The 26,397-nt window shown below is 33.4% G+C and overlaps 1 protein-coding gene across 1 annotated transcript in view; it reads right to left on the bottom strand.

Annotated features, from left to right (window-relative positions):
* LOC136977390 (protein HID1) overlaps positions 1-26,397 on the bottom strand; it is a 65,040-nt gene that overhangs the window by 6,500 nt on the left and 32,143 nt on the right. The window contains exons 2-14 of the mRNA XM_067272850.1: positions 22,266-22,479; positions 21,821-21,939; positions 21,690-21,734; positions 16,456-16,509; positions 15,541-15,709; positions 7,760-7,814; positions 7,486-7,672; positions 935-1,132; positions 749-839; positions 510-661; positions 367-445; positions 242-303; positions 35-137 (exon numbers count right to left, since the gene is read on the bottom strand). Of these exons, the coding sequence (XP_067128951.1) occupies positions 35-137; positions 242-303; positions 367-445; positions 510-661; positions 749-839; positions 935-1,132; positions 7,486-7,672; positions 7,760-7,814; positions 15,541-15,709; positions 16,456-16,509; positions 21,690-21,734; positions 21,821-21,939; positions 22,266-22,479 (1,528 nt within the window). The remainder of the gene's footprint in view (positions 1-34; positions 138-241; positions 304-366; positions 446-509; positions 662-748; positions 840-934; positions 1,133-7,485; positions 7,673-7,759; positions 7,815-15,540; positions 15,710-16,455; positions 16,510-21,689; positions 21,735-21,820; positions 21,940-22,265; positions 22,480-26,397) is intronic.

The raw sequence follows: 26,397 nt of genomic DNA, 5'->3' as shown, positions 1-26,397 counted from the left end.
AAATGGTAAAATTAAAAACATCTTCTATACTTACCATCAAATTGGTATTGTATAATGTTGTTGAAAATCTCCAGTAAAAAGAACACTAAATGGTGATTTGTAGAATTTGAATATAAAAACCATGGAGTGCTAAAAGCCTTTAAGAAAAAACAAACAAACAAACAAAAACAAGTAAAATTAATAAAATACTTTCGTTACTATAAATAATCTATGGAAATACAGTATTAGTAAAAAATATTACCTCAAGTAAATGCAAAAGTTTTGTGCTTGCAACCATTGACAGAGTTTTCAAATAAGGTGAAACTGAAATATAACATTGTTGTTTATAAATAGAAAAGAAAGTGTAATATTAAAATCTATTCTTACCATTTACAATTATAGTTAATAGACAATCAAATAATGGCTGAAGACGTTGGTGACCCGTGGTAATAATTTTATGAAATACCTACAATTGAAAAATTATTCACTTATATGATTTTTTTAAAACAAAAATAATATAGACCACATACAATTATTAATAGATCTGCATGAGTTCCTGTGAAAACTGGAATGTCCATTGGCACGCTTGCTGTGTAGGGTTTATTTAATCGCACGCCAAAATTTCTTTCTCCACTCAGTAGCAGCAAAATAAACACTCCAATATGTACTAAACCTACACGAGCTGAAATATGGAAAATGATTTTATATTAATAAAAATTTGTAGCTTAATTAGAAATTTTGACTTGCAAATGCCTGAAAATAAACTTACATTGATCTGCTCTAGCATCATTTAGATGATATAAAATTGGAACTAATACCTCTAACACTTCACTACTTTTCAGAACGTAAAACATGAATTTCTATTCAATAACACAAATTTATATTTTGGATAAAAGATAGGAAACAATTTTTAAAAAATTAATGTTATTAGAATGCATTTATATAATTCACATACTTTATTATAATCACACATCTTCCAAAAGAATATTAATAATTCTTGGTGAAATTGAATTTTCTTTGTGGAATTAGGCAAATATGTTTGAATAAGTGGATTGTTTAATAAGCGTGTAAATCCTTTCAGTACAAACGAAAAATCTTCTTCACGATGAATACGAGACAAATAGTTGATGAAGAGATTTTCTGGCATTGTCTTCTACAAATAAAATATCCTTAAATTAATAATGTGCTAACTATTTCTATCAGAAAACTAAGTAAATAATAATGTAATTTCAAATCTAGCTAAAATAAATGTTTTTAATAAACAATAAATCAGATATTTAGAAGCCCTTAACTTTCAGTTTAAAATTCTAATTTTTAAAATTAATAAAACTGGCGTCTAAATATCTAGATTTTATTTAATTAGAGTAATAAAGAGTTCAAATATAAAATTTAATTTTCATTTTCAAATTGCAAACTTCATACATTATGAAATCAATATCTACACACATATATAAAGTGAGAATGTTAATTCATTACAGGTGATCTCAATCTACCAAACCTATTTTTAAAATTCTTTTGTTATTGGAAAGCTGATACCTTCCAGATGAACATAGGATATATACTATTTTCATAATAAAAAAGTAAAATGCACAAGAATGATGTTTTTTACCATACCATTGCTCTTGCATTGTCATTTATCTGCTCCGTTCTTGGTCAATTCCTTTTGCCACCTGGTGGGCTTCTTTAAACTTATTATCTTATTTACTCAGTTTCAATTCTTGCAGTTTAAGTAGTTGTGTATATGCTTTTATTATATTGTTTTGACCAATTGTTTCTTATAATAATACTCTTATGTTATCAGATACTTACAAGGAATAAATTTATTTCCTTTAGATGAAACTAAACTTTTCTAAGTAGGCCTATAGTATTTGTATGTGTTTATTATTGTAGTATCAATAATGTACCATTATTTAAAAATAAAAATTAATCTTATGTTATGCAATATCTACCTATATAAACTGAGTTCTTTCAGTTACTTTTCAGTTGTGCACATTTGCCAATGAGTCTTATCGGTGATAAAATGCCTAAAAAAAAGTCACAATTGTCACAAAATAAACCAGTGTCAAGGGCCAAGCAAATTATGAGTTAAATGAATGTACATAAAGGAAAAATGTTTGTTTATTTGTTTATTTCATACTTCAAGTTAATCTCATAACATACTGAACCAATTTTTAACATTCTTTCACCATTGGGAAGCTTATTACTTTCTGTTGCACATAACCTACATTAAAAATTGGATCCATCACTCCTTCCTGCTGATTCATCTCCCCTTACGAACTCTCAAATCCTTTGACTGATCTGGATCAAATTTCATATAGTTACTCTCTGGTACCCTATAGGAAATACTTGGACCCATCATTCCCTCTCTCTGATTTCATTCCCCTAAACCCAAACTTCCAAATCTTTTGAGCAATCTGGACAAATTTTGCATAGTTACACTCTACAATCCTCCAAACTATGCTACTTTAAAATTAGGACCCTCATTCCTTTCTCTAATTTCATCCCTCACAAATTGCCAAACCCTTTGACTGATTTGAACCAAATTTTGCAAAATTAGTCTCTGCCACCCTATGAGAAACACACACTATCCTACAACAACTCAACTCCCTCCCTGAGTTCCTGTGCAACACTGGGAATTTTTGCTAGTATTTATAAATGACTAAAAGTTGATAAATAAGAATACAAATAAAACATTACTTTGTTGCAACAAAAATATATGAGTTCCTAGTATTCTTGGATTTATTGGCCCTTCTTTAGAACTATGAACTAATATAACATAGTAGTCTCTCTGTAATCTGACAGATATCTGATTAGATTACAGTAGATTGTCAGATTAACTGGATTTTGTATGTATATACCAGTACAGTATAGTAAAAACAAACTTGGTTCACAGGTTAGTTTATCATATTAATCACATTTATGACTGTTTTGCCAATCACACATACAATAAACCACTACTGACTGACAATATATGCATACATCAGCCCCTCTGTCACATACATGAGCCTTTAAATCATTTGATTTCCATTTGATTTTAAAAGAAATTCTTTCTTTCTTTTCTTTTAAAATTAATCCTGAAATATGTTTTAAATTGGAATATAAAGACTGATTCTCACTACAATAGAATCTACAATGGTAAGTGGCAAAGCTATGACATAATAGTTATCATGATGTCAGATTGTGATGGAAAAAGCATTTATGAGTTGAGCAAGGTTCAACTTCTACCTGCACAGCAAGCAGAAAAATTAAGTATCAACCAATGTAAGTATCATTTACATTGACATCATTCAACATCAAATTCAATGCCAATCCAACTTTTCCAACATGCACTACATTGATATATTGTTCAATGGCATGCTGAGGTAATGACAAAGACTACAGCTTCTGCATTGATAACCTTCATAAATGCAAACCAATCTTAATAAATCATTTTTAATTTTTCAAATCAGTATTTCAAAATAGACTCAAATACATCTAAATATAATAATAATAATAATAATAATAATAATAACTCTCCCATGGTCACCACCTGGTTGTGGTGGGAGAGCCCAGTAATTTTACTGATCCATAGGGCAATGCAGGCTGGAGCACAAGCTCCTGGTAGGGACACCCATGCCAGTAAGGTCTATGGGGAGAAATGAAGCTAAGAGTGACCACACTCACATTCTGTGGAGATATTTATTATGGTGATAACTAGATCAAAGTGTGATACCGGCTCGGACGTCGCCCGGGTTAACAAGGTCCGCGTTCGTGGGTTAGGCAGAGGCTCACGTTCGAAAAATAGGCCACAGTCTTCCCTGGTTACCGGTGGCGAAAGCAGCACCGGCCCAAGCATGGCTACTGCAATGCCCTCAACAGATGTGAGGAACCAACCCAGCCTTGGTGTTTCTGTGGCAATGCATCCACAGACCACAAAGGCTGGAAAACCACGCCAACGGATGAAATGGACAGTAAAAATGAACGAGTTTATCATCCATACTTATTTACACGATCACAAAACTTGAAACAAACATGACAGCATACAGACAACAACTACACCATAAATTCACACATATCCTCATTTCACTGTCACTGAACAAAGGGTTGTTGATCAAAAAAGAACAATTATACACAACAACCTTATTCCACAAACAACACTTGAACTTATCAAACAACAGGTTGCTGATCAAATACATCAACAGACAGAAACATCTAACATTAATGAAGATCATGTAACCTGTCAGGATAATCCAGCAACAAGCATTGATAATAACACACATACAACAATTACCACTAATGATACTACAGACACTTCCTCATCCATCACTGATAACATAGACTTGGATTTAGTTAATACGCTCTCACTTATATTTCAGGAAACACTCACTAAATATACAGGTACAGATCCCACACAACGACCACGAATACCAAAAATCAACACGTCAAAGGAAGTAGGAAAAACACTAAATTATGTAAACACTCACTTACTACCACACTACATTCATTCAATTTCTACACTCGCAGACATTCATACATTAGTTTATGCTGGGGCAGTCACAGTAGTGACACACCATGGACTGAAAGTACAATCACAGACAAATACACAGAAAACACAATTCTATCACAAGCCTGCCTGGCAGAGAAGAATAGAAACACAAATAAATGACATTAGACAGCAATTAGGCAGGCTGACACAATACACTAAAAACAACATAACACCCAAATTAAGGAAACAGCTCAAAAACATTTTCAAGAAAATAAAAACACACACAAAACACGAACATCACAACACACGCATTACAGAATACATTGATACACTAAAACAGAAACTTGCTGCCAAAGCACGTAGACTCAAACGATACAAAACATGTACACTACGAAAACAACAAAATAAATTATTTACAAACAATGAAAAACTCTTTTACAGACAAATTAATAACAAAGCAAACACTGATACACAGCACAGTGGCACACCAACAGAAGAAGAACTCACAACATATTGGTCCTCTCTTTGGTCCAGTGCTGTCACGCACAATGCTGAAGCAGGCTGGATCGAGGAGGAGAACAGAAACTTACACAACATACCAACTATGCCCTGTGTTGAAATAAGCATACATGATTTCCAATACACTGTTAACAGAACACACAACTGGAAGACACCTGGTGTAGACAACATTCACAATTTCTGGTACAAAAAGTTTACATCACTGCACCAGGAACTAGCTAAACACCTAACACACATCATCATCAATCCACAAGACATGCCAAATTTTCTTACTCAGGGCATCACCTACATGAAACCTAAAAACAACAATACCACAGACCCCACACAATACAGACCAATTACATGTCTTCCAACACTCTACAAATTATTGACATCCTGTATTGCAAACAAAATATACAAACATGTTGAAGAACGCGACATTCTAACAGAACAACAAAAAGGTTGCCGTAGAAATCACAAGGGATGCAAAGAACAGTTACTCATAGATTCAGTCATTCTACGGCAAGCACACAAACAACACAGAAACATACACATGGCATATATAGACTACAGAAAAGCATTCGACAGTGTTCCACACAGTTGGCTGCTACATATTCTACACATGTACAAAATACATCCATCACTCATTACATTCTTTCAAAACGCTATGCAGCACTGGAGAACAACACTACATCTCAGGGTTCATAACACTTCCATACAAACAAACCAAATCTTTATTAGGCGAGGAATTTTTCAAGGAGATTCCTTGAGTCCTCTCTGGTTCTGCCTAGCCTTGAATCCATTATCCAACATGTTAAACAACACACAATATGGCTACAATATCAGGCATGAAAAAACAACACAGTATACACTGTCACATCTCATGTACATGGATGACATAAAACTTTATGCATCCACACAAAAACAACTTCATCAACTCCTACAAATCACACATTCATACACCAAGGACATACAAATGGAATTTGGCCTAGATAAATGCAAAACACTTCACATAGAAAAAGGAATCCTGAAGAAAGAAGATTTTGCACTTGGAAATGGAGACGTTATTGAATCCATGGAAGAGGGCAAGTTCTACAAGTATTTAGGATTCCAACAGGCCAAACTAACAGAACATGCACAAATAAAGCAAAGATTAATTAAAGAATACCAAAGTAGGTTAAATGCTATTCTCAGAACACAGTTAAATGCAAAACACACAGTTAAAGCAATAAACACATATGTCATCCCAGTACTCACATATTCTTTTGGAGTTATACATTGGACTCACACAGATCTCGAGCAACTCCAAAGGAAAACAAGAACTACACTTACTAAGCATAAACAACATCATCCTAAATCCGCCACAGAAAGATTAACCCTTCCACGTAAAGATGGCGGACGTGGCCTGATTGACATAGTTAACCTTCACTACAAACAAATACAGTCACTGCGAGAGTTTTTCTACAAAAAACAAGAAACATCACAATTACATAAAGCAGTAACTCTAGCAGACTCGAATAACACACCATTAAACTTACACTCACATCATATGGACACAACACAACATATAAAAAGCATAGACACCATTAAGCAATCGTGGGCTCGAAAGGCACTCCATGGCAGGCATCCTTATGATCTGGCCCATGATTTTGTTGACAAAACTGCGTCAAACAGCTGGTTAGCTCGGGGATGCCTCTTTGGGGAGACGGAAGGATTCATGATTGCCATACAGGATCAGGTCATAAATACTAAAAACTACAGAAAACACATACTCAAAGATGCAACACTCACAAATGACACATGCAGAAAATGTCACATCATGCCAGAAACTATACAACACATCACCTCTGGTTGCAAGCTCTTGGCACAAACAGATTATTTACACAGACATAATCAAGTAACAAATATAATACACCAAGAGCTTGCAAGGAAACACAAATTAGTAGACATCCACGAACCATATTACAAATACATTCCACAGACAGTATTGGAAAACAACACGCACAAAATGTACTACGACAGAGCCATAATCACAGATAAAACAATTTACCACAACAGACCAGACATCACACTCATTGACAAACACAATAAAATCACATACATTATAGACATATCAATTCCAAACACTCACAATATACAAAACGCATGCACTGAAAAAATTAGCAAGTACACAGAACTCGCCCAGGAAATAAGGCATCTGTGGAGGATGGATAGGGTGCTTATTGTACCTGTTGTTCTCTCCTCTACAGGTGTCATACCACACACACTACACAAAAGCCTGGGCACATTAGAATTGAATAGAAACACATAATCACACTACAGAAGGCCACTATATTGAATACATGTCATATTGTGAGAAAATTCCTGAATACAGACACACACACTGATACACTTCTTTAATTTCTGTTTTGGTTACTATGCCTTGACTTTGGTCCGGCATAGTACACAGCCACCGGTGTTAACCGAGTATATCTCACTTAACACAACAATAATAATTATAATTATATCAAAAAAACAATTATTAATCTAAATATAATAATAACCTCATTATTGTCATCTCCAATTTCTCTGAAATCATGATCCAGAGTTACAATGAGAACTTGGAGGGCAACTTCAACAAGTGGTTCTCTTGAATCTGTAAACAGGAGATGATTGAAAGGCAGCCCATAACCAACAGGATCATAAGCAGCTACAATATTTAACAAAGATGTGAAAAGAGGAAGAGCATGTCTACAAAAACAAAAAAAAACCATAATTAAATATCTACAAAGACAGTAATAAAATTTGTTATATTTAAAAATCAGACTTTTAAACCACCTATTATCTGCTGACGTAAAATATTTAATCCACTTATTTGGCTGTTGATGAGCTTCTATAATTAAAAAAAATTTTGTTAGTCATATTTTGTAGAAAATAATATTTATTATAAAATTAAATTATGAATTCTATAAAACTGAAACAAGACATAAATGTAACAAAATTTTATAAATTATTTCTGATTTGATAGAATATGAATTATAGAATATTTTCTATGAAATAGTTTTTATATATTAAAATATTGTTTAGTAATTATATTGGTAATGTGAATTGTTGTTTTTTGAAACTTAACAATTATTCAAAATTAGTTAATAAATGTGATGTAGAAATGATAATTTAACATTCCTGAATTAAGTTATTTGTATTGAAGTTTCTTTTGAAATTTAGGAAAACCATATGAATATGTTAAGTTTTAATAAAGTAACTTATGGATTTAAACAAATTTTTATTTAATAAATCAAAAAACTTTTTGCTTTATTAATATTAGAATGATTTAATGAATGTAACAAAATTAAGGAAAATCTGTTTCAGCTTAATATTAGAAGTACTGTACATATACAAAAATATCAAAAAATTTGTTGGGAAAAACTATAGAACTCTAATAATTCTTACTGCTTATTCAAATGTATCAAACTATCGTGACATTTTGAGTTAAGTAATTTTTCATTCTTCTTGCATTTACATTTGGTTGAATTACACACTTTTCTTTACGTGAGCACTTTTGATACTCTTCACCGAAACTGATATTTTTCTTGCACACTCCCTAACAGAAAAAGTAATATTTGGTACTTTCTCTACTGTAAGAAATTGTTTGTCACCTAACACAAACTAGTTTCGGTATACAATTGTGAAAGACATAATTTGCTACTAGATGTAGACATTAGGCACCATCTCTTAACTAAATTAACAATAATTATAATTAATTTAGTTAATAGCCTGATTATAGGCAGATTATTTAAGGCGATTGTTTGGTTATGTATTTATATTTACTACCAGCAACTGAGTATGCATAATCATTGAATTAATCACCTTCGTTGAATGTGAAAAAATGTACTTGAAGCATAAATGTAATACGTTGTGGATCAAAGTTGACTCTCACTCTTGCATTATGCTCGTATGTTTTCAGTACTTTTTCACTTTCTTTTTAGTGTGTTTGGTTATATATACTATATAATGTGTAATTTGTCAATTTTTAACAATTTCTTCTTGCAATTTTTTTTTGTTGACGGCTTTTGGGTGACCCACATGTTTTGTATCCTTTAATTCAAAATTTTCCAAACAACTTTTTAAACCATATTTGACTTGTCTGAAGTTTTGGAGGCTCTTCCCTCATATGCATTACAACTGTTTTTACTGCTTGTACAGCCTTTATATTGTATTCAAAAGTCATAAAACATAATATGCCTGATATGATTTTATCCAAAAGCATTACAACTTGATTTTATTCAGACAAAATCTGAAGAGTTTAAAGTAAGATTCTAAACAAGAGATAAAATCTCAAGTTATCTACAATATGTTAAATTTCACAACTGTTAACATAGATGTATGATTTAATTGTAAGATACAGATGTCCACAATGTACGACCAATAAATGAAATTTTCATTTTATTATTAAGGCATTTAATTGTGTTATTTTTTTATCTTAAATTATGTGTATTTGCTGTTTTAAGTTTATTTAAATGGTTATTGTTCAGAGTCTGGGAATGGATTAATTCACTTTCCATTATTTCTAATGGGAAGAAATGATTCATACTTCAAACAATTTGGAGTTCAAATGACCTTCTGGAATGAATTAAATTCAAAGTATAAGACATCACTATATTCTTTTAATAATTTATAAAACTATTTTTATATATTTCTAAATGCAACAAATAATTTAATCAAAAAAATTTTTAAAGGATATGATATTGAATTCTACTGATAAGATTCAGTACTGATAATTTTCCAATTGATCATATCTGATATTTGCTTCTATCCATACACTACAAGAATTGGTAATAAATAAAAGCATTTACAAATCTATTTATGGATAACTTTTAGATCGGGACCCTAGGCACTGGTAATTTTCTAGTTTGCATAGGTCCTACTCCAACCCTGTTTATAGGAAGAAACTCAAATACAATCTGAATAAAATTTACAATAGTACCAAAAAATTGCCAGGTTGAAAAAAATCTTTGCCAAATTACCAACTAGCTTGGAATATCACTAATCTAACAATAAATCACCAGTCCTGGCAACACTGTTCACATATTGCCTATCCATTGCTATGCAATATCCTTATCAAGCTGGTGCTCTCCAAAAGTGATGATAACCATACATCGTGTGGCCATTGGGGGCAAATCACATGTGAAAAATATGCTTTGTCTACCACAGATTAGTTTTACAGTACAATATGTCCGCTGCCATGTTTGAATGCCTGCTATGGCAAAATGATGTAAAATAGTGCTACTCAAATATAGTCTATGGATAAATGTCTGCAAACAGTTTATTACTGAGCCATGAGTTCTCATTTAAAATTTCATAATTTTATCTATTATATTAATAAAAATTTTAAATTGTCTTTAAAAAAGTTTTTTAAAATGTTATTTTATTATTTTTGATTCCCTTTATTAGTTAAACAGCATCAGGAATGGACTGGTGATTGAAATTGTCCCAAGAAATTACTTATAAATATGGCTTTTTTTAAAAAAATGATTAAAACCAAATTTTTTAAATTTTATTTTTCTTATTAATTTAGTCTAAAATTAAAAATGAAAAAAAATGCATTTGAACTCATTCTCTTTGTTGGACTGCAATTTGAAAAAAATGTAGACCTATAAATTCCCACTGTTGTCTGTCCTTCCTTAATCTCAAGAACAGTGTTAGATAAAGTCAAGACCAGATATGGAAAGCTTAGAGGGCAGGAGGTCCTAATAATGTGACTTCTAGTTTGCACTGGAAATCACATTATTTCAATTAAAAAAATTTTCCCTGAACTGAGTTAAATAGATGTCCAGCACGACTCTATTGCTAACAGGAAAAGTATGATGTACAGGGACAAGACACTACTAAAAAGATTGAGAACACTAACGAAAAATTGCAGCCTGGTATTGTGATAGTCACAATAAATATTTGTTCATTTTATAATTAATTTCATTTAATGTCACAAAAATACTGGTCCACAAGGGACTGGAATAAAAAAACTGGTCCATGAACACAAAGTTTGAGCAGCTCTGGCAGAGGAAGCAAAAAGAAAATCATCAGAGCATTGATTTGTAAAACAAACCAATTCCAATATATTGAGAACATTTTGACACACTGATATACATTAAGCAAGGAATACCTGTATATCTGATTTGTTTCTATTTGAGTGTTATGGAGGTTAAGATGTAATGTTGTCCTCAAGTGGAGCATGACAGAACCAAGAAAACTAATGAGTTGGGATGGGGATAGATTTTATAGATGTGAAGTGTTTGCAGCAGCCAAATGTGTGGGACATTATCAAATGTTTTCTGTAGTCAATGTACCAGGTTGTTCAATAAGTTTTGTCGTTCAATAGGAGATGGCGCTATTAGGTTTGTCGTTTTATTACTCTAAAAATAGTACTACTTTTTTATAAACACGTGTGAAGTTTCATGTAGATCTGTCAACTCATTTCTATATTTGCAGCTGTTCAAAGTTGACGTGTCAGTGTATTTTTTTACAATGGAAAAAATTGAATATCGTGCAGTGATAAAATTCTTATTTTTGGAAGGTGTAGCACCAAAACAAATTCATGAACGATTGGTAAAAGTGTATAAGGACTCTTCACCTTCAATTAGAACAGTAGAAAGATGGGTTGCTGAATTTAAACGTGGCCGTACAAGTCTTGAAGACGATCCACGTGAAGGACGTCCAAAAAGTGCATCAACACCAGAAATCGTAGCAAAAATACAGCATATGGTTTTGGAAGATCGTCGATTAACTGAGAGAGATTTAGTAGAAGCCCTAGGGATCTCATTAGGCAGTGTGAGCAATATTTTGGCTGATGTTTTGGGTTACAGAAAGCTGTGTGCACAATGGGTGCCGCATTCGCTAACTATGGAGCAAAAACACATTCGAATGCAACTTTCTCAGCAACATTTGGAGCGTTTTAGAAAAAATAAAAAGGATTTTGTGCGTCGTTTCATTACTATGGATGAGACTTGGGTCTACCATCATGATCCTGAATCAAAACAAGAGGCTAAGGAGTGGTGTGAACCCAGTACTTCGGCTCCGAAGCGAGTTAGGGTCCAGAAATCGGCCAAGAAGGTGTTAGCATCAGTTTTTTGGGATGCAAAAGGAATTTTGTTCGTGGATTATCTCCAAACTGGTAAAACAATCAACTCAGACTATTATTGTAATCTTTTGGACCAGCTGGATATAAAAATTCGTGAGAAAAGACCTGGTTTACAGAAGAAAAAAATCATTTTTCATCAAGATAACGCACCCTCTCATACAGCTCAAAAAACCATCGCGAAAATCAGCGAATTAAAATACGAATTGTTGCAACATCCTCCCTATTCGCCAGATTTAGCTCCCTCTGACTTCTGGCTGTTCTCACATCTTAAAAAATTCATGCGTGGGAAACGATTTTCATCGAACGAAGAGGTAATAGCAGCCGTGGAAGCGTATTTCGACAGTCTTCCGGATTCTCACTTCAGGGATGGAATCCATAAATTAGAAGATCACTGGAACAAGTGTATTGAAGTTCAGGGAAATTATATTGAATAATAAAATGTATTTCAAACCATAAAATTGTGTTTTTTTTATCGAACGACAAAACTTATTGAACAACCTGGTACATATGCCATGTGTATGTTTCTGTGTTGCTTATGAATTTGCCATAGGATACCAGAGTCAATAAGTAGTTGTTCTTTGCAACCTTAGTGATTTCTGTGGCAACCTTTTTTGTTGTTTTGTAAAAATGTTGTGTTCATCAATACAAGTGTATATTTTGTTTGCAATTATGAGTACTGTCAGGAGGTAAGAGGAAATCAGACCTTCCTTTCCGGCAACAGGTCGTTGACCTGCCTACTTGTCTAGGATGGCTAGTTTATGATTTGGGTCCTGAGGGTCGGGACTCTTTCTGTCAGGCAAGTGTAGGGAGAGTATTAGAGGTCGACAATAAGGCAAAGACGATATACGAATAATGACATCAGTTAATGAATAAAACAAGATTTATTGAAATTAACAAAATGGACAAGTTACAAATGCTAATTTCCCTAATACGTGTAGGGGCTCGAGAGAGAGTTTACAGAGTGGTTTCATACCTCTTTGTAGGTTTCCATGGCAATTCGAGTTTGTTTGATGGCACACAGATATCCAAGAATTATTCATAGGTATCCCAGATTGGCACAAGTATAAAAATTCATGACCAAGATGCGACTGATAATGATATGTGGGCTCGGAGATGCGGCGGATTTTGTGGATCCGTTGGGACAGTCTTCAATGGCGTTGGTCTGGCTTTTGATAAGAGACTCCCCCGAGGGGGGGGAGAATAAGCATCTTTTGTAGCTTTGTGATGGGAAACTTGATCATGTGATCGATTGTTATAAGCGATAAAGGTTATAGGTGTTTCCAGGACCAAAACAAGTGACGAAATTTAGATGTGAACTATAAACTTTAAGTTGTTACAGGGTGAGAATGAGTGCTTGAACAGAGGCATGTTTACAGATAGGAAGGAGGGTCATAAAAATTCCCACAAACTCCGTTGCACAACTTTGTTAGTTATGAGGGGAAATAATTAAGGAAATTCAGTAAAATTCTGAATCTCAAACAATGCAAGAGGTAAGAATCTTGTAAAGTGTTGGAAGATATGTAATCGGTCTACTGTGCAGGGTCTTTGTTGTTGTCTTTTGATTTCATGTAGATGATGCCCTGCATGAGAAAATTTGGCATGTCTTGTGGATTGTTGATGATATGAGTTAAATGTTTAGTTGGTTCCTAGTGCAGGGATGTGAATTTTTTGTACCAGAAATTGAGAATGTTGTCTACACCAGGTGTCGTCCAGTTGTATGTTTTCTGCATTGTGCAATGGATGTCTTATTTATTTATTTCAACACAATGCATACTAGGTATACCCTGCATGTCTTTACTCTCCTCTTTGATCCAGTCTGCTTCAGCATTGTGCATGACAGCAGCAGACCAAAGAGAAGACCAATAATTTGTAAGTTCATCTTCAGTTGGAATGCCATTGTGTTCGGAATCAGTAGTGGATTTGGTGTTAATTTGCCTGTAGAAGAGTTTTTCATCGTTTATGAATAATTTATTTTGTTTCTGTATAGAGAAAATTTTGTATTGTTTGAGTTACTGTGCTTTGGCTGCAAGTTTTTGTTTCAATATGTCAATGTATTCTGCAATGTGGACACTGCATTCATGCTTGGTCTGCATTTTCTTCTTCTTGCATTTTCTTCTTCTTTTCTGCATCTTCTTGGAAATTTTTTTTAGTCATTTTATTAATTTAGGCACTGTTTTGTTATTAGCATATTGTGTCAGCCTGTCTAGTTGCAGTCTAATTTTATCTATTCGTATTTCTACTCTTTGCCAGGCTTCTGAAAAATTTTCGATTTGTGAGAGTCTGTCTGTGAGAGTAGTTTTAGTTCATGTTAGGTCACTATTGTTGACTGCACCAGCGTAGACTAGTGTGTGATGTCTGAGAATGTAGAAATAGAATGAGTGCAATCTGGTAATATGTAACTGTACATTATATATTCATATATAATGTACAGTTACATATTACTAAACTACTTTACATATTATATGTACAGTTACATATTACTAAACACTTCTAAACTAAACTAAGGAAAACTAGTTTTCCCTAGTTTAGTTTAGAAGTGTTCATTTTGGGAATGTGTGGCCATTGTGCAGGGTCAGTGCCTGTAAATTTAGTGAGTGCTTCTTGGAAAAGAGAGAGAGTATGAATTAAAACTGAATCTATTTCAGACAGTGATAAAGCATTAATATTGTTCAGCACCAGTAAAAATAGTGGAGGTGGGAACAGTATTGTCAATGCTTGTATCTTGATGATCCTGATGGATTAAGTAATCATTGTTTACAGCAGCTTGTTTGCACAGTATACATTTTGCACCATCTGATGACTTTTGATTCTGGCTTTGATTGTTTGTTTGGATAGCTTGATCTTGAGCAGTTAAAATGAGGTCTTCTATTTTTTTTTTAAATGTTCCAGATGTTAATCATTGCCATATTTTGTTGTTATCCACTTTGTCTTTGATCCTCTCCAGAAACTGGCCATGCAATACTTTATTTTGTCAGATTTCTTCGAGAATGTTCATTCTATATTGTCAAAGACCATTGTAGTTTTGACTTTGAGCAGATTTTTACTTTTTACTTCAATCAGGGCTTGTTTTTGACTATCCCTAATGTAATATGCTAGAGCATTATTATTATTATAGAGAATATTTTACTAATATTTATAATTCTGAATTCATTATGATAAAATTTATTTACAGGTAGATCAAAAAGTCACTGTGTATCTACACTGTATCATTACTTATGTAAGATTTCACATACATTATTTGATGGATCTTGCAATTCTCATTAATAACACAGTTCTTGTCATAATGGTACAGTGATATGATATTCATAAAATTATTTAAATTTAAAAATTCTCGTGATAATTTTTATATGATATAACTGTTTTAATCTTAATCATTGGAACTGTTTTAATATAAAATATGATGAATATTGTTAATTATTGTTAGTTAAAATTATAATGCATTATAATTCTAATGCATTAGTTAAAATTATAATGCATCTCTTACCATTAGAAGGTAAATATATAGTTTGGCTGAAGCATGTCAATAACAGTTTTAAAATCTCTGTTCGATTATAATCGTGTTGAGGTACATGTGATGGAGAATGAGCAAAGCCAACTCCAGCTTCCCAGATGTATTCACAACTGTCAATTGATTGAAGATCCTCAGGATTATCCTAAAAACAGTAATATTTAAAAAAATCTTGATTATCATCTTATATTTTTCAATTAATAAAACTCTGGTTATTATTTAATTAATACAACATTTATTGCAATTGTAATTTATAGATATCTTATAATAATTAAATTAAATATAATTAAAATTATAACATTAAATAGCTAAAATTTATAGCTAACTACAGATAAAAATGAAGTTACATGAATGGCAGTTGGAGGCATTGCATTATAAAGCAGAAAATTACTGAAATTCAATATATTTGGCTTTGATTAATGAATTCTCATTTGTAGACATTGAAAAACTGTGAAGATTTTACAATACTGCACAAAATTAATTGCTTCTCTCTTTGTATACAACCTTCCAATATTAAATTTAATCAACAACAGCTACTTAATCCAGAATGAGAAAGACAAGTTTATGTTTAAATCTGATTTTTGTGCAATGATACAATACAATGAATTAATATATCACAGATAAAGACTGGATATATATGGCTACTAAGTTGTAGTAGCCATGTGTTTCTATCCCTGCACTTTATGGTATGCTGTGGTAGCAGACCTTATTTATCAATTATCCTTCATATATGTATATAACAACATAAAATTAAAAATAAATACATAGTAAATTATGGAAATTTTAAAACAAATTCTTATTAGAGATATAATAGTACTTTTCACATTTAATAACATCAAGATTTTAAAAATATTGCTATTTTTATAAATTTTTAAATAAATTGAAACATACCGGTCCAGATCTCTTTGAAACAGAAACAGTGAAGTCAGGACAAAATAATAAATCCTAAAACAAAAAAATAAATAAATAAATAAAATAAATAAATAAATAATATATATATATATATATTTATTTATTTATTTATATATATTTAAAAAAATACTATTCTAAATAAAAGTAAATAATTTATAGTATAAAAAAAAATCGTAATTTTTAATTTTATTTCTTCTACAATTTAAACAACAATTAGTATATATATTTTACAAAAAGATATTCTTTTAATATGACTGTATTATATATTTTGCTAAATATTAATAAATTTGGTCAATCCATCTTTTCTTTTCAATTAATACATGGATTTCAAATTAAATTAAAATAAATCATTTTAACACAACACATTTAAAAAATTTTTAAGCGGTATAACACATCAAAAAAGAACATACTACTTAGTAAATAAAAGTAATTTATGTTTTGTAAGTAACAGAATAATAAATTCTTGTATAATTTTATATTAAAAATTGCTTTTTTTGCAGAAGCAAGCAATAAAACAGGTCTGGTTTATATAGATCCAACACCATCAATGATGTCAGCACCCCCATCCTTTATTTCATCTGACTTGTATTCAATAGAAGGTGCAAACAGTTAACAAAAACAAGTTTTGTAATTTTGAAATGGCAACCTGCCTTCATTGTTTAGCTTATAATTATTTTAACTGTAAAAACATTGTTTTTAATACACAGGCCAGGATTCCAATTAGTTCACTGATGCTACTATGTACTTAGCATGCTTAATTGTGGATGTTGAATGTACTCTTTGCTCTACAGTATTTTAATTTAGTTTAGTCTGCTGCTATAATGGCCATAAAATAGAAACACACAATGTGTGCATTGAAAGATAAGCTGGAATTTTTAAAAAGGCTGGACAAGAGTGAAAGTACAATAAAATTTGCAGTAGAGTTTGGAGTGGGCAAGGCCACAATAACAGACTGGAAAAAACCACACAAAGATCAAACAGTTTTGTGCATCAGAAAAATCAGTTAAAAATCAACAAACAGCAAGGCCTTCGTTTGACAAGCTTGATAAAGTCTTATTCATGTGGTTCACTCAGAAAATTTCCTCTCTGTTGACTGGAACCTGTTCAGATTAGGCAGACATTTGGATTAGCGATGTTCGGACTAGCAGGATTCTACTGTATATGTAATAAGGATTGAACTTTTTAAAAATACTTGATATATAAATGACAGCAAGAACAGGACAAATTTTTTATTGTTATTTTAATTTTATTTAAATAAAATTAAGCATAACCAGTGTCCAACAATTTTCAATTTTCCTGAAATTTCCAGGTTTTCCAGGACAAAAACCAACTCAGGACAGAAATTAAAAATAGTTCACAGTTTATTTGATGTTACCAAATGAAACTCATAGTTGTAAGGCTGTTCAATTCCCTTTATAACAAATTATGATTAATTTTTTCATTTTTATTAATCAATTCATGTATTGTTGCTTCAAAATATGCAGAATATATCACATTTGTATATCACATATAGGTTCTACATGACAATTTTATTAAAATATGGAAGTTCAAATTGACACTGTCAACCTTGTAATGTAAGCTCAATACATGTTTTCCAAATTATTCAATTCAAGGTGAGTAAATATCACAAAATAAACAAAATAATCATATTTTATTCTATAATTAATAAAGGATAACACCTTTCTTTGTAGTTCTTGCAATTGCTCATTAATGATAAAAAATATGATAAAGATAATGATTGCTAAAGAAAAAGATGATCATCATCTTTTTTCTTTAGCTTTTTTATCATTTCTATAGCTATCTCCTTCTCACTTTGCTCTTTTTCTTGCCTTATTTCTTCCTGTTTATGAGCTACTATAGCTTCCTTGTATCTCTGGGCTGCATTTAGAGTTGCATGGATCACTGTTTTGGTATATCCAATTTCCCCAATCCACCAGCTAACATGACTATCATGTTCTTTCCCATAATTCTACAAATGTCTCTTCTTTTCAGTTTTCCATTAGCATTCTTTGTTGACGGAAAATCCATGTTCTATATGAGCATTACCATTGGACATTATTAAAATCATCTTCACATAAGTTTCAAATTCTTTTACTTCACCACATTGATGTGGCAGACTAAGCCACAAAGAATCTAACTTGTCATGCTGTATGAAATAGTGTTTAACCAAACCACTAAGTTCTGAGGATAACAAAATCTCTGTGTTGTTTAGCAATTTTTATCAGCTGAAGAACCATTTATCCAGTTGTTAACCACAAGAGTTTTTAATATAATATCTAGAAGTTTTTTGTGCTTTCTCTCTGTTACTTGCATAAGATGGGTTTAGGCATGACAGTCCCTTGGTCAATTTGTATTTCAGTGGAAACTTTTCCATCAATTTGGTGGTTTACAACTTATTATACAACTTATTTTGCTCTTTTTAGACATATTTACTTGTTTCATCATAATCTATTTTAATTTTTTAGTATATTTCTTTTGTAGTGCATAGGAAACCTTTTCTTGTAGGATAGCTACTTTTTCATTAATATTGTATAGTAGATTTGGGTCCTACATGAATATTTGATCTTCAAATTTGATTAAGTTGTTGAGCTTATTGCACACTAATCTTCTGGTTATACATATAGCTTTTCTCAGGCAGAAGTACTTCCATTTAGGCAGAAGGGATTCACATACTCTTGGCAGGTGAATTCAGAAAGTAGACATAGGAAAAATTTCATATCATCTGCATTCCAATAAAAAGTTCAATTAGGCCTTAATCCACGTTAGATTTAGCACCAATTTTTGGCATGTTTTGGCTGGCATTGCATTAAATGGTTCCATAATATCTTTCAAAAGCATTGTGACAATGTCACAAAAAATAATTGCTCATTAGAATTTGCACATCTCAAAACATTTCACTTAAAAAACTTGAATTGAATATGTGAGTTACAGCTGGAGAAATCATACAGAAATGGTTGAACACTGGTTATTTATTGTAACAGTATGCATTTCAATCTGAATGGAAAAGACTAATTGCCTAAATCTACTATTGAAGAGTTTGAGAGATTAAAGATTCCCATAGACAAGTTGAGCACAAATATATGGTATTTACAGACATTTTATTAGTATACAGTCTGTATGAACCCAGAAATGGAAGACAACCACATTTGTTAACAAACACAATGTGTTCATTAAACTCTTGTAACCCACAATTTGTAACAAAAACATGCTGAAGAGGGACATACTGTCCAAAATGCATACCATCATTACAATAAATGACCAGTATTAAACCATTTCTGTGCAATTTCTCTGGATGCATTAATCATGTGTAATAAGTTCCATACAGCCAAAACTTAGTACTCACATATTCAATTACTGTAATATAAGGACAAAAAGCAAATCACTAATCAGAATTATAAAAGTTTACCTATTGCAATCAGAGCTTTGGTTATATTTATTATTTTCTTTCTGTACATACTAACTATAGTCTTATTGGGTTGTTCGGAGTTTGTAGCAATTTTTAAGAGAAATAAAAGAAATTGTTTTAAAACTAAAAAATATACTTTTATTCCATTATGTATGCGCCATTGTTTTTAATGACGTGTTGCCATCTATGGGGCAGCTTCATGATACCCTCTTCGTAGAACTTTCCTGTTTTTCCCGCGAAAAACTGATCCACGTGGTTTTTGCAAGCTTCCAAAGTATCCAAAGTTTTTATCATGAAGGGAATTTTGTAGAGAATGGAACAAATAATAGTCCAACGGGGCAAGGTCGAGTGAGTAAGGGGGGTGGGGTAAAACATCCCAGCCTAGTTCCAATAATTTTTGGCGTGTTCGTAAAGACGTGTGAGGTCTGGCATTATCTTGGTGAAACACAATGCCTTTTCTATTAGCCAGTTCAGGACGTTTTTCTTTAATTACCATGTTCAGCTTATCTAATTGGGAACAATACTTATCAGAATCAATTGTTTGATTCTGTGGAAGCAGCTCGTAGTACAGGATTCCTTTCCAATCCCACCAGACAGTGAGCATGACCTCCTTTGGATGAAGACCGGCCTTTGGAGTTCTTAATGGTGATTCATTTTTCTTACCCCATGATCGTTTTCGGCTGATGTTGTTATAAATGATCCACTCTTCATCACCTGTCACTAAACACTTCAGAAAAGGGTCATTTTCATTTCGTCTTTCAAGAGAATCACAAATGGAGATGCAATCCAGTAAGTTTTTTTCCGTTAAGTCGTGAGGTATCCAAATGTTTTAACAATTCACATATCCAAGCTTCTTTAGATGTTGAAATACAGTACTGTTTGATGACTTCACTATGTCTGCAATCTCTCGAGTTGTGTAATGAGGGTTTTCATCCAATAATGCTTTGATCTGGTCCTCTTCAATAACAGGAGGTCTTCCTGAGCGAGGAGCATCTTCAAGGCTGAAATTACCCGTTTTAAATTTTGCAAACCACTTTCGAACAGTTGATTCTGATACAGCACTCCCACCATAAACATCACATATCTTTTTTGCTGTTTGTACAGCATTTTTGCCTTTGCGAATAAAGAAAAGAAACAAGTGTCGATAATGCACGTTGTTCGCATCCATTTTTGCAATGAGACAAATTAAACGCTATTTGAATAATCTTAAGTTTTTTTGTAACAGACGCGTCTCAAGGTCATTTATGGTAATATTCATTGGTTTGTACAATTCTAATCATTTTTGCGTCAATCGGTGTCTCAACTGTCGGCTATCAAAAATCGCTACGAACTTTCCGAACAACCCAATATTTACTTATCTGCTTAATGTTATCTTTGTAATTTACAAATTATCAAATGATTACATTGCAATTTTCAGGCAACCTAAAAATGATTTACTTAAGAATGCCTTTGGCCATTTATATGACCATTGCCATCCAAACAAATACAGAATAATGTAGAATATAAATTTTAATTTAAAACTGGATTTTTTAAATTTGAATAGAACAATACATTAAATAAATCAATAATACAGAAAATTAATAATTAAACAAAAAGTGGCTAAAAGTATTTCTATTAAATTATATTTTAGTTGCTTGAAAATTGCAGTTGTAATTCATATCATGCTGCCAAAGCTTCATACATTTTCATGACATTATAGCTAGTCTCAAAGTGATTAAAATAAGTGGATCTTACTGTATGTGATATTTCTGTATACAAATGAGATATTTTATTACATATATATATGTATTATTACTATTTTACTTACACAAAGTGCTGTGATTAATGATTGTGCTAATGGCAAACTTTCAATCTGAAATTTAAAAATAATTTATTGATATAATGATAAAATGCAGTTAAACAATAAAATACAATACTTAGATGATTAAAAATTCTAACCTCACTATCAGTTTCATCATTTCCTTGACTAGGAAGACTTGACCAGAAAAATCCTCTCCAATCAGGTTCTTCAAATATGTATGGGAGAATTCGTGTCAAGAGATGTACACAATTTAAAACTGGAAAAAATATCCAATAAATTCTTAATTTGTATAAACATCCCAAAGCCCAATATTTTAGTAATATGCCAAACAACTTGCCACATTAAATTGGGCTACTTTACCATTATTAAAGCTGTAAAGTAGCCCAATTTAATCTGGCAGTCATTCAGTATATTCTTAATTTGTTTTGTAAACACTAAAAGTGTGAAAATATTGCCAAATAATTCAAGATGATGCTTTATTATAGAAATGTAACAGTTTTAAATCCAATTATTAAATATATTATTTTCCAGAAACAATTTCATTTAATTACATTATTAAAACTACTTAGTAAATAAAGTTACCTATTTGCTGTTGTGTTGGTGTATTGCACAAGGTGTCAGCAGCTTTTACAAGTTTCTCTACTGCTTTGTAACAGAGTGTGGCTAAATTAGAAGGTGATTCTTCTCTTAATGCTCTGATTTCAGCTGCAGGAATGAGAGTGAACACATCTTGGACACTCTGAATGCTCTCGGACCAAAACTGATCCCAAAACACATCATCTTTAGCATCAATAGGCTGAAAAATTTGACAGACCATATTCAAAAATAAAATTATTTAATTTATTTATTAAAATTTATTAATTACACAGCAAAAATTACTTTAAAAAATAAATAAAAATACTTTCCTACTATGGTAAAGTATTCTTATTATGTTCCTACAATATAAAACCAAACAATCTACTAAATTATTGGGTTTTTTCAGCCTACATTAATAATTAGTTACCAACTAATTTGACTAGGGGTAGTTCCTACAATATATTTAACCTAAATTAAATTTGAATTTGAAACAAATTCTGTTTGTAACAATCTTCAATTTCATACAAAAATATTTAATAATTTTTAATTAAAATTTATTACATTTAAATATCAGAAAACAGAAATTCTACTATAGCAAAGAGCGCTCAAATTTAAACAGGCCTCTAGAATATATACTATGTTATATGGGGAGGCAAAGCAGTTTTTGTGGTTACTAGCCATGCTTCTGCAAAGAGACAAAGCTATTGGGAATAATGATGTAAGGAACTGAGTCCGAGCTGTATTTTTATTTCTATTTTTTGTTTTCTTTAAGTATATTTTATTTTGGGGCTTATGTTTAGTTAGGGCAAAGGTTCCCCACTCACCCTCTATAATGAACAAAAAACGAAAACGAAGAACCAACTTACCGACTAGACGAAGTGTCATAGAAAAAACTAATGCGCACTTGCGCTCCCAGACTCGGAAGTTTAAATGGAAGTTACAACACGGAAAGGGAGGAGGAGCCCACACATACTTAGCGTAAGGACTCACTAAAAGACTTAAAAAAGAGACATCTCGAATGTGTGTAAACTTATCTGATAAAAAGTAATGTAAATAACTGATGTCATCTATGTATCTCCTGTATAAAAGGATGTTTGGGAGGAACCGCAGGAGGATCTTGCTTTTTAACTGTCTAATAACCATTTCACATATGTCCCCATCTGATTTGTTATAATTCATTTTTTCAGTTCAATGGAATGGTCTACATGCAAAAAAGAGGGTCCCCATGGGCAGCCCAGTTTCTGGGGAACTATGCGAAATAATGACAATCCCTATGGCTTAGCCATAGAAGTTGAACAAGCTAACACCACGGAGGTCCACTTCCTGGACATAAACATTATAGTTGAAGGATCGACTGTCCACACATCGATATATCGTAAACCGTGTGCAGCCTCCCTGTACATCCCAGTGGAGTCATGTGACCCATTTCCGTACAAGACCGTGGCATTTAACACTTTAGTCAGGAAGGCATTTTCTCATTTGTCCACTGCAGGAGCTCTAGCCATTGAATTAACGCATAATAAATGTGTAGCTACCAAACATGGGTACCCTAATCTGACCCATAGATCAATTGATTGACACCACCACTCACTGCAAGCATCTGCCATCCACATGTGTGGCAACAACCGACCACACAATGAAACTCGCGTCCCTATCACGTTTAATCCCATACATTAAATCATTATATATGGAGATTGCCAACAAATGCCACATTCAAATCACGTACAGGAGATGTCCAACCATCTTTGACATCCTCCGCAACAGGAAAGACTCCCCCAATCAGAACAGACACCCGGGTGTTTACTCTATCCCTCTTAAGGACCACAGATGTAGGGACCAATATAAATAAGGTCCCTATCACATCGATAGGGACCTTATTTATATCGGCTCACCAAGTGCTCCCTGGGAGTAAGGGTACAGACATTCAGCATGGGAGGCATACCATGGCCCTTGCTATTTATGTGGCTGATCTTGACATCAAGGCAGGTTTCTGCTTTCGTTGAGAGAGGACGTGTGTTTCTTAGCTCCCTAGTTTTTCTAAGTTCAGTTTAGCCTCTTAACCCTAGTTTTAGGCCTAGTGGAGTGTCTCCCATGCTTCGGTATAGGGAATTAGGGTTGTTTTAGGCCTAGCTAGGTGCTTGTTTTTGCTAAGCCTACTCTTAGGCTTAAGTTGGGGTTGGTGTCACTAACCCTACCTTTAGGCTTAGCTGTGTCCTGCTTTTTGGATATCTGTGAGTGTGTGTTGTTGCTCTTCGTTGTGGTTGCCATATTGCCCTTCTAGCCATTGGAGTAACTCAACGGCAGTAGACAGTGTGAACGGCCATCTTCGATTACTGGAAGAGAGTGTTGTGTCTTGGTTACCTAACCAGGGCTGTCTTTAGATGACAGGTGTCTGACAGACACCTGTCATCTAAAGACAGCCCTGGTTAATGACCCTGGTTAAAGACAGTTAAACCCTGGTTAAAGACAGTGTTGGGAATCTGAGCACCACTTGCCTATTGTTGCTCGTTTGGGAGGATCTCCAATCATTTGTCAGATCATCCCCCCCTTCTGTCATTCCAGGTTGCTACATCTGGTACTTAGTCAACAACTACAGACAGGTACAGTACAGTACAACCAGCCAGCTGCCCTTGAAAACAAGGGCCAAGCCAGCTTGGCCTCATCTGGTTCCAGCACCACCCTTACCTCTTCTTGGCTGCAGTCCTGTTGGTGTGTTTGGACATCTGGACATTTCTTGGGACTCTTATCAGCCTGATCGTGATCATCTTTGGATATCATTGACTTCTTTTATTGTGCTAACAGATTACTCAGTTACTTTGCTGTCACCCCGTCTTAAAGTTGGCAACACTGCTACTTTTGTCATCCTGCCTGGGTGAGTGGTTTTTCGTTGGTTTTACCTCTATCGCTTTCCCCTCTGCACTACTCGATCGTCAGATCTTTGGTGCAGAGCTCCTGCTGGCAACAGGCCACCTTTACACACTTCCTACTCACCATCTGTTTTGTAAGCACTATTGCTGTTACTTGTATCTGTGTCTCACAATTGTTGATTTGTGCACCATGGAGACTAGTGCGTTAACCACTTTCCTTGACAAGGCTAATGTTATCGCCAATGAAGTGAAAGGTTACTTTGTGAAAAATAGCAACGGACATCTAGGCACTGCTGGACATATTAAGTATGTGTCTCGTCGGATCCAAAAAATCATTGACCTGGCTGAGTCCACCATCAGAGAATCCTGCCCCCTCGAGAAGAAAAATGCTTCACCTTCCAATGGGAAAGTTTCTGCTCATGCTACTACTCCACCCGTCCTCCTTGCTGATCCACAAGTAAGTCCTGCCTCTACAGCTACCCCAGTGGGTAAAGGTAAATTACCATCCAAGTGTAGTGAAATCCTCATCACGGGAACGACCCCACCCATGCCAGTGCTTCTACCACCAAAATCGCATTGTACAACCGACTACCATCATGAACTTGACCACAAACTCAGGGAATCATCACAAAAATAGACAAGATTAGCAAAAGTAATCACCAAATCAATAAGGACGTAAAAGGAATTGCAAATAAGCTAAACCATGACTTTCCTCAGGAACAATTCCAATTGATTTCTGGGAAACTGGAACATCTGATCGAAGGTGGACCTATTAAAGACATCTTAGAAACCCAGAAAATTATTAAAGAAAAGTTAGATAACGATCATAGTGTTAACACCCATGTCAATGGTATTGTTAGATCATACAGCACAGTTCTTAAATCAGGGAAATTGGTCCAACCAACAAACTACCCCAAAACCTCCTCTTCAGCCACCGAGGTCCTTCTGGTTTACCACAAGGGCGAAGACAGGAGCTGCAATAATCTGAGGAAAATAATCTACAGTAAAATAAAGCCATCCAACCTGAACATTGGGATCGACGGTATACGGAATGTAGGAGGGGGGCCTCGCGATAGAACTTAAAGTGAAGAAGGACGCCAACATACTCAAAACTTTCATTGCCGAAAACATCCCAGAGGTTTCTGTCAGAACCCCAAGGAAACATCTTCCTCACATAATTATATACTCAGTGCCCACACAGATCTCACGCGAGGAACTTCCGTTACTGATTTTCAACCAAAACCATATTATCAATGAAACACATACCGAGG

Source organism: Centruroides vittatus, unplaced genomic scaffold, assembly GCF_030686945.1.
Source record: "Centruroides vittatus isolate TY-2023 unplaced genomic scaffold, ASM3068694v2 contig_458, whole genome shotgun sequence".
Taxonomy (NCBI): domain Eukaryota; kingdom Metazoa; phylum Arthropoda; class Arachnida; order Scorpiones; family Buthidae; genus Centruroides; species Centruroides vittatus.
This window is presented reverse-complemented; position numbering and strand designations above follow the sequence as displayed.